General features: G+C 36.3%; 1 protein-coding gene across 1 annotated transcript in view; it reads left to right on the top strand.

The window, feature by feature from the left end:
• atrnl1a (attractin-like 1a) overlaps positions 1-15069 on the top strand; it is a 347237-nt gene extending 332168 nt beyond the window's left edge. Inside the window, exon 30 of the mRNA XM_033980189.2 lies at positions 14952-15069. Coding sequence (XP_033836080.1) covers positions 14952-15067 — 116 coding nt within the window. The 3' untranslated portion in view covers positions 15068-15069. The remainder of the gene's footprint in view (positions 1-14951) is intronic.
• Positions 15070-15644: the final 575 nt, after the last annotated feature.

Below are 15644 nucleotides of genomic sequence, written 5' to 3'. Positions count from 1 at the left end.
GTGACACAAGCTTTATGTTGACAATATGAAATGTGTTTCTTTTACTGTAAATACTTTTTTATTCTTACTTGAGTTATTTCTCAGACCACTACTTTCTACTTCTACTTGAGTAATATTATTGTGAAGTAACAGTACTCCTACTTGTGTACAATGTTTAGCTACTCCACCCACTTCTGGTCTGGGCGTTCAGAGCGTGAAATATTTCAGGTTGAATATGCAGAATGTGAAAGTACATTCTAACATGAAACCATATTTAAGAGAGTGGTGGGCCTATGCATCTCCTTCAAAGTTACATTTAGTCTGAATCCCGGATATTAGCGGAGACGTGCTCCTCCCTCTGTCTCCACTTCTCAAACTCTAAAGTGTAAAATGTGCGTGTTGATGTTGAGCTGCTCGCTGTGCTAAACGCGCTAAATATTTATGACATAATCCTGTGATGTTGGCAGAGTAAACATCAGCAACCCTAAATGTGTGTCTGCAGTGACTTAGATTATGTGTATGAGAGATGATGTGATGTTCTTAGCTGCTCCTCTCCTCTGTACTCTGTAGCTCTCCTAAAGCTGCTCCTAAAGCCTCCACAACTCACACAAACTTCTGCTCCTGGGAGAGAAACCTTGCACACATTAGCATGCTACAAGAGAAAGCTGTCAATATGAATAACAGTAATTAGATGGCAGCTCTAGAAAGAATCAATTGACAATAATGGAGGACATGCAGGTGTCATACATTGTATTTTGCAGCGTGCTAGTTGTTGCAAAACTCTGCTCTGGTTTGTGAATAAACTCATCATTGTGAATATTCAGAATGCAGAAGATAAGTGAGGAATAAGAAATAATTTAAAGTTAAGTAGTTCTGTATAAGTGTATTTAGTATCTCGTCTAGGTAGGTCTATACTGTATATGATTTAAAATGAAAATTAATACAGAGCGCAGTAGATATGTTGTCCATACTCCTAAGATAGAAATTCAGGTCCCTGCCAGTTGGAGATACACATAGACAACAATAAAAACATACTCTAAAAAGCCTGAGGAATAAACCCCCAACACACACACACACACACACACACACCCCCACACACACACACACACACACACACACTACCAGTCAAAGGTTTGGATACACTTGTAGCAAAAAACCCAAACTCAACATAACTCGAAACTTGTTTCAGATAAAAAAATTAAAAATAAATACATATTTATTATATATGTATATATGTATATATGTATATGTATATATGTATATATGTATATATGTATATATATATATATATATATATATATATATATATATATATATATATATATATATATATATATATATATATATATATATATACACAATAATAATAATAATAATAATAATAATAATAATAACCACACTTTATTTGATCACTGCATTGCACCATTTCATTTATTTTCATTTTATTTATTATTACTTTTTTTCTTTGCTATATAATTCCATATATCTTGCATCATATATTTTGTATCTTCCATATGTATATAAAATGTACAAAGTAGTAAACATAAAAAAAGAGAAAAAAAAAAACACTGAATGAAGAGATGTGTCCAGGTTTCGACTGGTAGTGTAATACATTCTGTTGTCCGTCCAGCACATGCGCATAATGTCTTGCCTAGAACATCCCATCATCTGCAGATGTGAGTGCCTGTAGTGAGCCTGAGGGGTCCTACAGGTCTGGTCTGCTGTAATCTCACTGTCCACTATTCACTCATCTATTGCACAGGTCTGGAACCAGGTTAAAAAGGGGGTATTATGAAAAATTTACATTTTGAAGCTTTCTTTGAAGCTTTCATGTTATAATGCTGTTCTCTCATCAAAAACATGCCTGAAGTGATGTTGGATCATCCATGCATGTTTGTGTAATTTAACGATCTCTCTTGGGTGTTGTGATTTTTTTCATCCCCTGCATAGTCTTAGTAAGGACAGCTCCAGTTCATTGCTAACATTCCTCTGTGGTTAGCGTTGGCGTCATCCAAGTATTACAGAATTTGTCCTTCTTTAACATTATCAGTTTGGTCCCTCGTCTCACAGAAGCGGTCTGCTCTGCACTGCTCATTTTATCTCAGCCAGCTTGTCTCCAGGCTGTCCTCCTTAGCTCCTATTTAAACCTCCTTGTGTAGAAGCGTATCAGGCTCGAATAGCCAATACTAATGTGCAATGTGAGTATTCAACTCACTGAGCCCCAGATTGATGGTAAATACACTTCTCCTGCCTCAGATATCCAGAGTCTCCTGTGTCTTTTTCCAACTCTACGACTCACTAGGACAGGACTCTTTTTCTTAACACCAGGTGCTATTCAAACCCTCCTTACGCTTAGCAGTATGAGCCCGTCCAATGCTCAGCCCTCAAGCCTCATCACCCATGCTCCCTCACAACATTTTTCCTAAATATACGAATGCATGATGCAAAACACGTACACTACAACTTCACAAACCTGATGCGATGTGCAGTGATAACGCTCAGAAGGGGGAGTGACTTAGTGCAGGGAGCAAAGGGAGCGGAGACTCAGAGCATCAAAAACGAAACAAAAATTTATACAATGTGCAAATGTAGCACTTTCAAAACAATAAAAGGTATCATGGAGATCTGTTGTGTTTATGCCCATATAAGTGCACACCAGCTCTTTAAAATAGAACACAACCCAAAATGAAAATACAGTTGTTATAATTATCTAACCCATTGATTTTCAAACAGTGGCTGGGGGAACACTAATGTGCCCTGAGAGATTGCCAGGTGTGCCTTGAAAAAAAGATGTAATATTTAACCATTTTGGAGTGTCCTGAGCAAACTAAAATTGACAGTAGCTCGGGTGGTAGAGCGTTTGCCCACTGATCCAAAGGTTGGAGGATGCTGTGGCTGTGTCCTTGGACAAGACATTAAACCCACAGCTTGCCCTCAGTGTGTGTGAATGTGTGTGTGAATAGGTGAATGCTTGATGTAAAATGCTTTCAGTGCCTTGAGGTGTTTTTATATGAGTGTTATATAAAAATGTGACCATTTACCAAATACTATAATGAAAACAAAAATGGCATGTTTTAATTGTGAATAGAGAATAGTGAAACTCAAAACAAAAACAAAAACAAAAACAGGACTAAATCAAGGGTAATTTTTTACTTAATAAGGGACATCATTAATAAAATTAGCTTTATTTATTTGAAAAAAAAACAAAGAAAAAGAAACTAACAAAAAAGAAAAAAAAAGTGCATTTTTGTCAGATGGAGAATTACTGCAGTATAGTGAGTATGTTGCAATATTGATTATCGCGTCAGTCAATAAAGCGATATTGACACTTTTGCAATATATTGTGCAGCCTTAATCCCTAGTGTCAGACACAGAGAGTATAATTATAGTGGGTATAATTTGATAATGTTTTGGCGGAGGGTGTGCTGCAGCAGAACAACAAAAGTGTGCCACAACTCAAAAATGGTTGAAAAATGGTCAATTATAATTCTGTTCCACCTTCAAGACACTCAAAGAGCTTTACATCAAGGAACCACTCACTCATTCACACACCCGTGTATGCAGACACTGGGGTTAAAGTGGGTCAAGCGTCTTGCCTAAGGACACAAACAGTATTCATCTGTGGGAGCTGGAATCACACTGCCAACCTGTGGGTCAGTGGATCAGACTGTTCTACCGATGATGTTTTTTTTTTGTTCTTTTTCTTATGTCAAACAAGCAACCTTCAAACCAGAAAACAAACATTTTACCAATTGAGCGACTGTCACCCACACACTGATGTAACCACCATATTTAGGCTAAATTCATAGTACAGTCAGAATATTGGACACGTCAGGCGCTGCTTATAGCTTTAGTATGGTAAGAGCCTTGCAGCATGTCTCCAGAGCTTAGAGCGTGGGTCAGTACAATGAGAGACAAGAGCTCTTTATGTTGTAATCTGTCCATTCAGCTCACAGAGACATGGGAGGAGCAGGTACAGCAGTCATCAAGAGTCATCAGGCTTTGGGTCAAAACTGAGAAAAATGGTGTTTGAAGTTCGAGAGAAAGCAGTGACACGCCCTCAGCCAAAACTACATCGAAAAACAATGTAGAGTTAGTAGTTTGGACTAGATAGATTTCTTTATTCATTTATTTATTTACTTATTTAACAGTCAAAAGTTTGGACACACATTTTCATACTTTTTTTTTTTTTTTAATCTTTATTTCAATAGTTAATTACATTGTAGATTCTCACCGAAAGTATCAAAACTATGAATGACTCTGATTATAAAATTTCACTTTTGGCCCTTCTTGACCCTGATAAGACACAACCGTGAAACGAAAACTATTTCAGAAATCATTCATCAAGAAACTCAATGAGAAAAGGCCAAGAGTTTGCATCGCCGTCAACAAAGCAAAGGGTATAGCAAGCAGAGGGAATCATTGCTTTGCCTTGAATGCTTTATCTTTATCCAGATATAACTGACCTATTGCCATAGAGAGACCAGCAGTTGGTGATGCCGTCTGTAGCGAGGCAATCCCGCTCGTAGTTACAATAAATCTTACCTCACAGATTGAAAAATTTGCTTTAAAAAAATAACAAAATATATCATCAAACCAGTGCCAAGCCTACACCTAAACAAACTGAGATAAATCAAAACAACACAAATTATTATCGCTTTAATTTGATGGAATAAAATCATTACAAGTGATTTATCTCTTTATTTTATTTCTTTAAAATTTTTATGTGATTTTTTTTTGCACTGCAGTGGAAAGGAGCAGGTACAGACACACTTTGATAAATCCCCTCGTAAAGTAAGTTAGAAAAGTGCAGAGTGTATGATCCCTCCCCCCTCCTGTTTTACTGTTATAGTCCTCCTACCTGCCTTCTAATGTGACAGCTGGGAATACAAGACTCTGCAGCTCACCAAATGTATGCCATAAGGATGGAATTAGGTTTAAATTATTGTACTTCTTTGTCAAAACTGTTTGTTTTTTTATCCGCTGCAATATCTGAATTTCAAAAAAGCTAGTATCAATTCCCATTTATCCACCTTGTACCCTACATGAGGCGTGAGTGAGCCGGGGATATGCACAAATGAGCGGTCCCCGTGCATATTAATCAGCGTGCGTATACATTAATTGAGCGTCATGCGTATTCATTAATCCTACGTGCATACTAATTAGCGCAGAATGGGACCCCTGACTTTCTTAATACTGTTACGCTATTATACACAGAACAGCCAAAAGAACCACCAAAAAACTGCCAAACTGCCTGGCTACACAATGTAAAAAAAAGGTAGAGGTGCCACCGGTCAAAACCAATTAAAGAAACAAAGAGAAAATACACAAAAAAAAAAGTTTATTCAAGCAATTTCAGTCTTATTTATATAGCACATTATCCCTATTGTTGCGGATGCTATTGTCGCCGACAGAGCGAGGTTGCGGGCTTTCGATTACCGCGACACCGCAACCAATTGTGCGCTCATGTAAACTCAAACGGCATCTCAAAGCAGAGGCATGGGGCTCTTTAAATATTTTACTGTCATTACGGTAATCTGCCTCCATTGTCCCATGAAGATGACCGATACTGGTAATACTATACTGTGCTCAGTCCTTATAGGGTTAACCCTTTAAGGACTGTGCACATTATACACCAGCATAGCTCATAGGAAGTATCAGAATATACTGCATTTTTTCACACAACTACCTTTATTTTATCTATTTAAAGAGTCCCCTGCCTCTGCTTTGAGATGCCGTTTGACTTTACATGATAACACAATTGGTTGCAGAGTTACGCTAATGGAAAGTCTGCAACCACGAGTCTATCGGCGACGATAGCATCCGACACAAAAGGGTTAACGCAGTTTAAGATTTGACTGAAAACACACTTCTTCTCCCTGGCATTTAACAATAACTAGACAGGATATTTTAGTGGTTTATTGATCTTTTCCTTTGTTTTGTATTATCTGTGTATTTGCTTTTCGTTGCCTTTTATGTGAAGCACTTGGGGCAGCTGAAGTTGTGCTATTTAAATGTTACCTCTTCAGCTGAACAAAGTGCTTTACATAAAAGTCAACAAAAAGCAACTATACAGATAATACGATACAAAGGAAAAGAACCATAAAACACTAAACTGTCTAGTTAGTATTAAATGCCAGGGAGAAGAGGTGGGTTTTTAGTCTAATCTTAAACTGTGTTAAAGACTGCGAAGGTACTTTCTGTGGAAGGTAGGGCTTTATTTTAGCAAGAAGCTCATCATATCGAGGGCCCCATATTAAAATATTCCCTTGGGCCCCCAAATTCCTAAGTCTGCCACAGATCGTGACATCCTTAGTGCTATAGACTACTAAATGCAGAATTAGCTGGTAAATATTCCTTCATTATTAAGACTCAAGGTGGTTTAAAGATACTTTTTTTTTTTTACATTTTTATAAGAGATAAAATGTTTGTGCATTTTCAAAGGAAGTCCACTGCAGACAGAGCATAACTAATGAAATAGTACCTGAACCATAGAATCTCACATCAAAGCAGAATGTTTATAAGTCTGAAATCAGGCGCCCACACGAGCAGGCACACATACTTTACATTCTGTTTGGGTTCATTCATTTGCCTGTTTGGTGACCCAATAATCCTCCCACAGCAGTATTCATACCACAAAACTTTTCTTTCTTTCTTTATTTTTAATTCAAAGTGCAAGAAATGCTCTAACTTAAAAGTGCTGTACCTGATTTCTACTGTCGTAAAAAGGTGAAAAACAGAACTAGTTTATTTTAAATGATTTGCATTGGCCCAAAGTTATTTCTCACTTACCTTATGCATTCAGAACATCCTAATTATTCACCGTGATGAGTTTATAAGTGCTTTTCACAACTTTCAGAGACCAAAGTGGAGTTTTGCTTGCTACACGATAAAGCTAACAAAAACAGCTGATACTTGGACAATAAAATTCTTTGTAATTAGATGCAGTACAGTAGGCACAGTACATAGTAAACATATTTTGACCTCAAGAGTACAGTAGAATACAGTAGACCTGTACTAGGACAACAACATTTCCATGGAAAGAAGCAGGAGTAGGCCCTCCTCCTTGTGTCATATATATGTTTGGTAACACTTTAAAATACGGTCCGGGACTTACGGTGGTAGTTAGTAGATACTTGACTGGTAGTTACGGTGGTACTTACAGTGGTAGTTTGTGGTACTTACAGTGGTACTTATAGTGGTACTTACAGTGGTACTTATAGTGGTACTTACAGTGGTACTTATAGTGGTACTTACAGTGGTAGTTTGTGGTACTTACAGCGGTACTTATAGTGGTACTTATAGTGGTACCAGAAGTGATACTTAGACTAATAACTACTGGTACTAGTACTGGTACTTACTGCAAAATCATATGAAGTGAATGGTATTAAAGAATATGGTGTTATTAGGCATATGAATCTTTGATTTCATTATACGTTCATAGAAAATACACAAGACAAAACACTGTGAAAACACAAACACTTTATTATGACAAATTTCACATTAATACGACAATCAGATTTAAAAGAAATTTCCAATAATGACAATAACAAATAAATGACACGTTTTAAATGAACATGACAGTGATACATACTGTAAAATATCAATACTTTAACTGCTATTTTAAAGCGAGACATTATGGTACTTGCACTATTAATTACTGGTACTTACTGTAGTTTATACTGGTAATTACTAGTACTTTCCGTGGTACTTACTGCTGTATGTACTGGTAATTACCATAATAGTTACTATGGTAATTACCAGTACATACAGCAGTAAGTACCACGGAAAGTACCAGTAATACTATTTATACTGGTAATTACTAGTACTTTCCGTGGTACTTACTGCTGTATGTACTGGTAATTACCATAGTAACTATTATGGTAATTACCAGTACATACAGCAGTAAGTACCACGGAAAGTACTAGTAATTACCAGTATAAACTACAGTAAGTACCAGTAATTAATAGTGCAAGTACCATAATGTCTCGCTTTAAAATAGCAGTTAAAGTATTGATATTTTACAGTATGTATCACTGTCATGTTCATTTAAAACGTGTCATTTATTTGTTATTGTCATTATTGGAAATTTCTTTTAAATCTGATTGTCGTATTAATGTGAAATTTGTCATAATAAAGTGTTTGTGTTTTCACAGTGTTTTGTCTTGTGTATTTTCTATGAACGTATAATGAAATCAAAGATTCATATGCCTAATAACACCATATTCTTTAATACCATTCACTTCATATGATTTAGCAGTAAGTACCAGTACTAGTACCAGTAGTTATTAGTCTAAGTATCACTTCTGGTACCACTATAAGTACCACTGTAAGTACCACTGTAAGTACCACTATAAGTACCGCTGTAAGTACCACAAACTACCACTGTAAGTACCACTGTAAGTACCACTGTAAGTACCACTGTAAGTACCACTGTAAGTACCACTATAGGTACCACTGTAAGTACCACAAACTACCACTGTAAGTACCACCGTAACTACCAGTCAAGTATCTACTAACTACCACCGTAAGTACTGGTAAGTCCCGGACCGTATTTTAAAGTGTTACCATATGTTTTATTGTATGTATTATTCATGGTTATTGGCACTACCTTTACCAAATGTTTTACTTTTTATAATATTTGAGGAGCTTTATGACCTCAAACATTCTGAATGATGAACTTCAGTTAAGGCGACATAAACAGGTACAGGACAGACATGAACAGCTTTTATTTTTAGGATGGTTTAGACTGAACTGAATCTGTACAGTGATGATTTTTTATTAATTGTTAGATCATTAAACAACAACACAACTCTGATTTTGAGTAATTCTGGATTATAAGACTGTTTGCACCCCCAAAGCCCAAAATTCTCTTATAGTGGTAGTTTTAAGGTTGACATATTTTTTTAGCCTGAGTTTACTCTAAAATATTCAAAATTAACCTTACCGTGTTGCTTCATTTTTTGAATATTTTTGTTTCACCTTTGTCCAGTAGAGATTGTCATTAAAAAGTCTCTAATATCTGCTGGTGCACCAAAGAGTGAAGCTGTTTCAATGAGGTTAAAACAATAGCTGTAACTTTGTAACAGTAAGTTTGGCAAATCCAGGGCTGAAATGATCCAAATTATTCAAGTGAAATCAGTTTGACAAAATAAATCAGCCTAAATATGCAGGGTTTGTGTATTATTAAACATATGAATTAAATAAAACACAATGACACTAATGTAACATGGTTCAGAAAATAGCAGAATATTGGCCCTTTAACCTATTACGTGACATCCTACAGTGCTATGTGATGTTTTCAGACATTATCAAACTTAAAAACATGAATCTGTTGGACTTTTATACAAAGTTCTTAATCACAGTTGGTTTTCTCTGGACAGTGGACTTTGGCCTAATTGCTCTTCTATAAGAGCCGCCTCCCTAATGGCCCATTATTCTGTCAGCGTTAGAGGTTAATGAAGCGTCCCCACCTGATGACATCACATTAACGAACACGGTTGTCATGGCAACACGCGGCGCAAGGACACGGACGCTACTCACCTGCAGCGCTTTTTGATTACATGCGACTAACTTCATCTGCCCCTCGCGTACCGAAGCATCCACTCGGAAGAATCAACACAATTATGATGAGCATTTGTCAGCAGAGAGAGCAGCCGTCTCCCAGCATGCACCTCTTTCATTAGGGTCCATCAGCAGAGCTAAGTTGCAGGTGGCGCAGCTTCTCAACGCCTTTTAATGGACCAAACATCTTCAAACTCTGCTTCATTAGACAAAGTGCTCCTAACACTTAGAAGTTTGGAAGAGGCTTTTGATTATAAGATCCGTCCAAGACGTGTCTGCAAAAGTTTGAGTCTCTTGTGTCTGTTGTGAAAAAATAATTATTCTGGATTTGAAGAAACGAACTACAATCTAAATCTGGTAACCACCAGTTGGCGCTTTTGAACGGTTCCTTAATGTGAACAGTTGGAACGGGATCTCATTTTTTTAAAAGAATCAAATCTTTTTCTTTCTTATTCGTATTCATTTTTATACAGATTTATATTGAAATAACACAAGAACCAGCACAGAAGCAGAGCAGGCTACAAGAGTGAGAGCTTTTTGTGCACAAAAACAACATATTTGCCATTGTAATATTTTTTTCCTTATATGTTATTATTATTATTATTATATTAAACATTGTATAAATAAATAGAAATAAATATTAGAGAGCCAGTCTTTTGAACGGCTCTTTGAAGTGAATGGATCAACAGATTTGGATCCTGTAAAACTACTCTCAAAAGTATTTCCACACTAGACTCTTAAAAGACAATTAAAACAACAAATGTTGATTCATACAAATGTGTAATATTTGAACTGCTACTTGTACACATGTCGACTTACCTGTTATGCTGGAAACATTTTTTTTTTAGGGGAGGTCGTCTTAAAGGTGGTGCTCAGCAATTAATGTTTTCTATTTGTTTTTATTTGTTTTTATTTTATATATATATATATATATATATATATATATATATATATATATATATATATATATATATATATATATATATATATATATATATATATATATATATATATATATATATATATATATATATATATATATATATATATATATATATAATTATTATTATTATTATTTATTTATTTTTTTTAAATGTATAGTCACATTTGACATTATCAAACATTAACACTTTCAGAGTCCTTGCTTATAGTGCAGCCCTCGTGACCCTCCCCAGATAAGTGGAAGAAAATAGATGGATAGTCAGTCCCACCCAGGCACTCCCGGTGTTGCTACTTCTATAGTTGTAGCTGTCCTGACATACACTGACATACACTGACATACACTGACATAGACTGACATACACTGGTTGATGGGTGGTTGTCATTCTGCACCTAAATCCCCCCAACCACCCCTTAGGACAAAATCCTTGGTTAAAGACATACAGTAACATGCACTGGTCAGGACTAGGATTCAACTGGCAAATGTTTGGTTTATGGGTTAATCTTCTACCCACTAGATTTCATAAAAAATGTTCTATAAATTATTTAACTTCATGAACTTATACTCAATGGCGATGTTGATACTACTATGATAATAATTTCTTTGGACAATAGAATGTGATTTTCAGCATTAAATGGTAGTACTTTCTTTTCTATTCCCATGTGTCCTTATATCTGTGTCAGTGTCCAGTAGGTTCCATCGTGGTCCATGGGTGTATACTAGTCTATATTTGTCTTGGTACAGCTCAAGATCATTCAAGCTATTCAGGGAAGGTTCATTACTGTCCTGTGAATGTGTATGAGAATGAGTATCTAGTTTATTACAACTGTTTCCTACAGTCCAAACCAATGGACTGTTTCCTACAGTCCATTGGTTTGGACTGTAGGAAACATCATGTATTGGACATGGGGACATTTTACTGTATTTAACTGCTAATGTTAACGATGAACTGATCTTATAATGTAATTGTAATGAAATGTGTATTTTAATGTGTTCACCTGCCCAGGGACTGCAGATGGAAAGTAGCAGTATCTAAATCTGGTACAAATCATCTTTTCTTTTAAGATTAATAAATGAATATGGTCCCTGACGAATAAAGAACAAAGAAAAAAAGACAATATTTTTGACACTCCTGTACAATACAGAGGCAAGATTAAATGATCCACACTTGCAAAGTGAAGAGTCAAATATTATAGCTAAAACTGCATAGTATTAAAATGTTTTGAATAGCATATATTTAATTTTTGCAGTAGCCAACATCACTGTGTAATGAGCATGCCCCGTCCATCTGCATATGCCACAGTGTCTACAGATTGCGCAGACTAAACCTGTTCAGGCAGAACAGAGGGTCTTCCTGGACTGTGGAGCATGTTAGCACCACAAACCTTCTGTAGGTTCTGTGGTTGCCTTGGTTGTGGTTGGCTGCTCTTGGGGCTGACTGGCTGGCACACTGAGCAGTTTTTAACATCTTTTTTCCCCATTATATGTTACATTTTATTTTAATATTTGAGGATTTTGACCAACTAAGAAGTGCAGTGTGTTAAGTTCAAAGGACAGAGGTTAAGGACTGTGTGATTTCAGCAGTTTGCTTTTTTCCTGTATCCATGGTGACCCTGCTTGGAGATAGCTATGCTATCATCAAATATGGCAGAAGCCGTTCTAGAGGAAACACTTCAAGGGAATATCCTGTCTCATCAACAACGGAGCGGAGTGAGAGGCTTAGGAGAGGCTTAGGAGAGGCTTTCCTGTTGTGTCACCTGACTTTCCCTGGAGTCTGCTATGATACTGCAGGACACAAAACAGGGATACTTTTGTCCTGAGAGCTGTTACTCCCCTCAAGCCTCAAACTGTCCTAAGACTGGAGCTGATGACACTACCAGTTGAACTGCTCTGAGACTTTAGTTCAACCTTTTCTATATTGTATGTTTCTGCTCTATGAGCTTTGATTGCCTTTCGGGGACAAATAAAGTGATTTTGATTGATTGATTGAAGCTAGTCTTACATTAGCTCTACATTAGCCTCGAGATGATTTCAAGTTATGACATTGTATTTCATTTCTTTTGTGTGTCTATATTTTTTGGGGGCAAAAGTAGCTCAGTTGGCTGGTTGTCAGATCCCCTGGTGGTTTGGTCTCAGCTCCCACAAATGAATTGTGCTGTTGTGTCCTTGGGCAAGACACTTAACCCCTTCACCCCTAGTGTCTGCGTACACTGGTGTGTGATTGTGTGTGTGAATGGGTGAGTGATTTCTTGATGTATATTTCTTTAAGTCTTGAAGGTAGAAAAGCTACTTACCATTTTTAATAATATAGACCAGATTTTAAGCGTTTCTTCAGTTAAAATTATTCTAAGCGTCATTTTCATTTTGTCATTTTTCTCAGCCTGAAAAGTTTGGGAGCCCCTGTAACCTGTATTATTTCACTGCTCTACACGTAAACCCATTATCTTTCAATTGGTTTCTCTACAAAATGTATCTTAAAGGTCCTTTATTACGCAAAATTGACTCATGTGACCTTTTAACCATGTTAGAAAGCTGTTACCATCAAAAGCCTGGAGTTGTGTTTTGTTTAATTTTTTTTTAAGAGTTGAGATTGTCAATAGAAAGTCTGCAAGATCTGCTGGTGTACTGCAGAGTAAAACTATGAAGATAAACAGCTGCAATTTCAAAGTTAGGTGACTCCATGACTAAAATGATTAAAATTAAACTAGTGAAGGTGTGTGAAGTTTAATACCACAGCGGAGCATTTCCTATATTTTTACATGACATTACATGGTGAAAGAAAATATTTTCAGTTTGAGAGAAGTGCGCAGCCTAAACACACAGGGGTTGTGTGTTAAAAGTGTGAAAAAACAAAACACAACTCCATGTATGTTTGTGATGAGGAAATAACTTTATAACACAGATCATTTCAATATAGGCCCTTTAAAAGTAAATCATCTTTAATTCTAAGTATAAGAAAAGGCAGATCTGAGGCACTCTGATTAGTTTGCAGGAATATTATTAAAACACCAACGCATTTCAAGGACAAGTCTTCATCAGGGCACTGAGTTGGATCAGACTTTTCTTATGTTTTAAATTGTGTTTGCCCTCATCTGGATCCTATGAAGAGCACCTGATTTCTCCACATCTGTGTTCCAGCGAGCACTCAGCAAATACTTGAGATTCTAGCTCCTCAGCTCCTCAGCTCAGATTTGAGTCACTATTTTGATCACTTGAGAGTTGCCTTGATAAACTAAACTAAGGTTAAGATTTTGTATTAGGCTAGTCCTGTCCATTTTTGACCCATCCATCAGTGCTGTTGGGTCAGCCTGTCAGGAGCAGTGAGCGCCTCAGTGCAGGGCCGGGACCCATCTCCAGATCTTGAGCCAGATCTTGACCTATCGTCAGTATGACTTGGGAATCGAATTGCCTTGGAGTTGAAGGCCATTGACTCGGGATCTAACTTGGAGTTGGGCAGTGTTGAGTCAACTTGACGCTTCTCCTAAAATAGGAAATGAGTTTATAACACACTCTTCCTATAGTTAGATACTTTCAGTGTTTAAAGAGGGGGCATTATACAAAATCAAATTTGTGCTCTCTACCATGTTAAAACGCTATTCCCTCATAAAAAACATGCCTGAAGATGTTTTATATGTCATCTATGCATGTTATTTTAGCGGTCTCTCTGAACCCTCCTTATGATTAGCTGTAAGATTCTGAACTCAGCCCACAAGCCCATATGACACTCATGCTTCATTAGCGGGATGCTCGCTGATTGTGTTGTGATAGCGAAGGGGGAGTGACTTCGCAGAGAGCAAAGGAAGAGGAGAGCGTCAAAATGAAAATGAAATATGTTAATACGTGGTTTGGGATGAATATAGCATGTTCAAAACAATTAATACCTCATAGAAATGTATTACCCCCTTTCTAATTTTACTGAATAAAACTAGAGCATGTTCCTCCCCAGTTCTCAATGTGTGACCAGGACCTTTTTAAGAAGGACCAGTTACAAAAATTTAATTGCAAAAATAAAAGATGTATTTGTGAATTTGGTTTAAAAATTCGAAAGGACTTGAAACTCAAAGCACACGACTTGAGGTCAAAGACTGGACACATACACAACCAGTCAAACGTTTGGACACGGCATAACAGCAAACTTGTTAAAAAATAGCCTCTACGCTTTGCTTTAAAAACTGCTTTGCGCTCTTGGCATTTCTTGACCCTGATAAGTGAAAACCATTTTAGAAGACGTCATTGAGAAAGGACAAGGCTTTGCAGCACTGTCCAAAAAGCAAAAGGTGAATACTTTGAGGATTGGAATATAAAATATGTATAAAAACATCTTGTTGAGTTATGTAACTTTTTTTTCTTTGTTACATAATTCCTTCATACAGTATATTTGATGTCTTCCGTATGTAAAATGTATAAAACAAGCACATAGTTCCACCTCTCATCCTCAGTCCACATACATTTTCTCTGTCTCTTGCAGGTTTGGCTCTGGTCAGCGCTCTGGTGGACACGTCTCTTCAGAGGAGCATGGACTTTAAGGACAGAGGACTAAGGCACCGCAGACACACATTCCACCACCAGGGGACGTGTGTCTGACCCTAACCCCCATTTGGGCCTCGTGATCCAGGGACCAACACCTTTCTACAAACTTCAATGCAATTTGAAAAAGTGAAGCTGATTTTTTGCCACCCTCTAACATGAATTTGATCAGAAGCTGGATGGTCTTCAGGCAGTGGAATATGTCAAAGAAAGCACACAAAGGAAAAAAAGACAAAAGTTACAAGTTAATTAAGCTTATACTTGATTATTTTTATTTGATTGTTTTGTTGTGAGATTGTATTGATTTTTTAAAAGTCTCAAAACAAAGTCAAACAAACAGTGGAATTACAAATTAGCACTGCATCCAAAAATCATATATATATATATATATATATATATATATATATATATATATATATATATATATATATATATATATATATATATATATATATATATATATATATATATATATATATATATATATATATATATATATATATATATATATATATATATATGAACAAAATATATATAAATACATTGGAAAAATTGGAAATAAATGAAAACATGTATTTCCAATCTTTCCATTTTTATTTTTTTTTATTATTATTATTACAGACAATTTTGCCTG

Source organism: Periophthalmus magnuspinnatus, chromosome 15 (assembly GCF_009829125.3).
Source record: "Periophthalmus magnuspinnatus isolate fPerMag1 chromosome 15, fPerMag1.2.pri, whole genome shotgun sequence".
In the NCBI taxonomy this organism is placed as follows: Eukaryota; Metazoa; Chordata; class Actinopteri; order Gobiiformes; family Gobiidae; genus Periophthalmus; species Periophthalmus magnuspinnatus.
The sequence above is the reverse complement of the archived record's forward strand: the minus strand, read 5'-3'. Positions and strand labels throughout refer to the sequence as shown.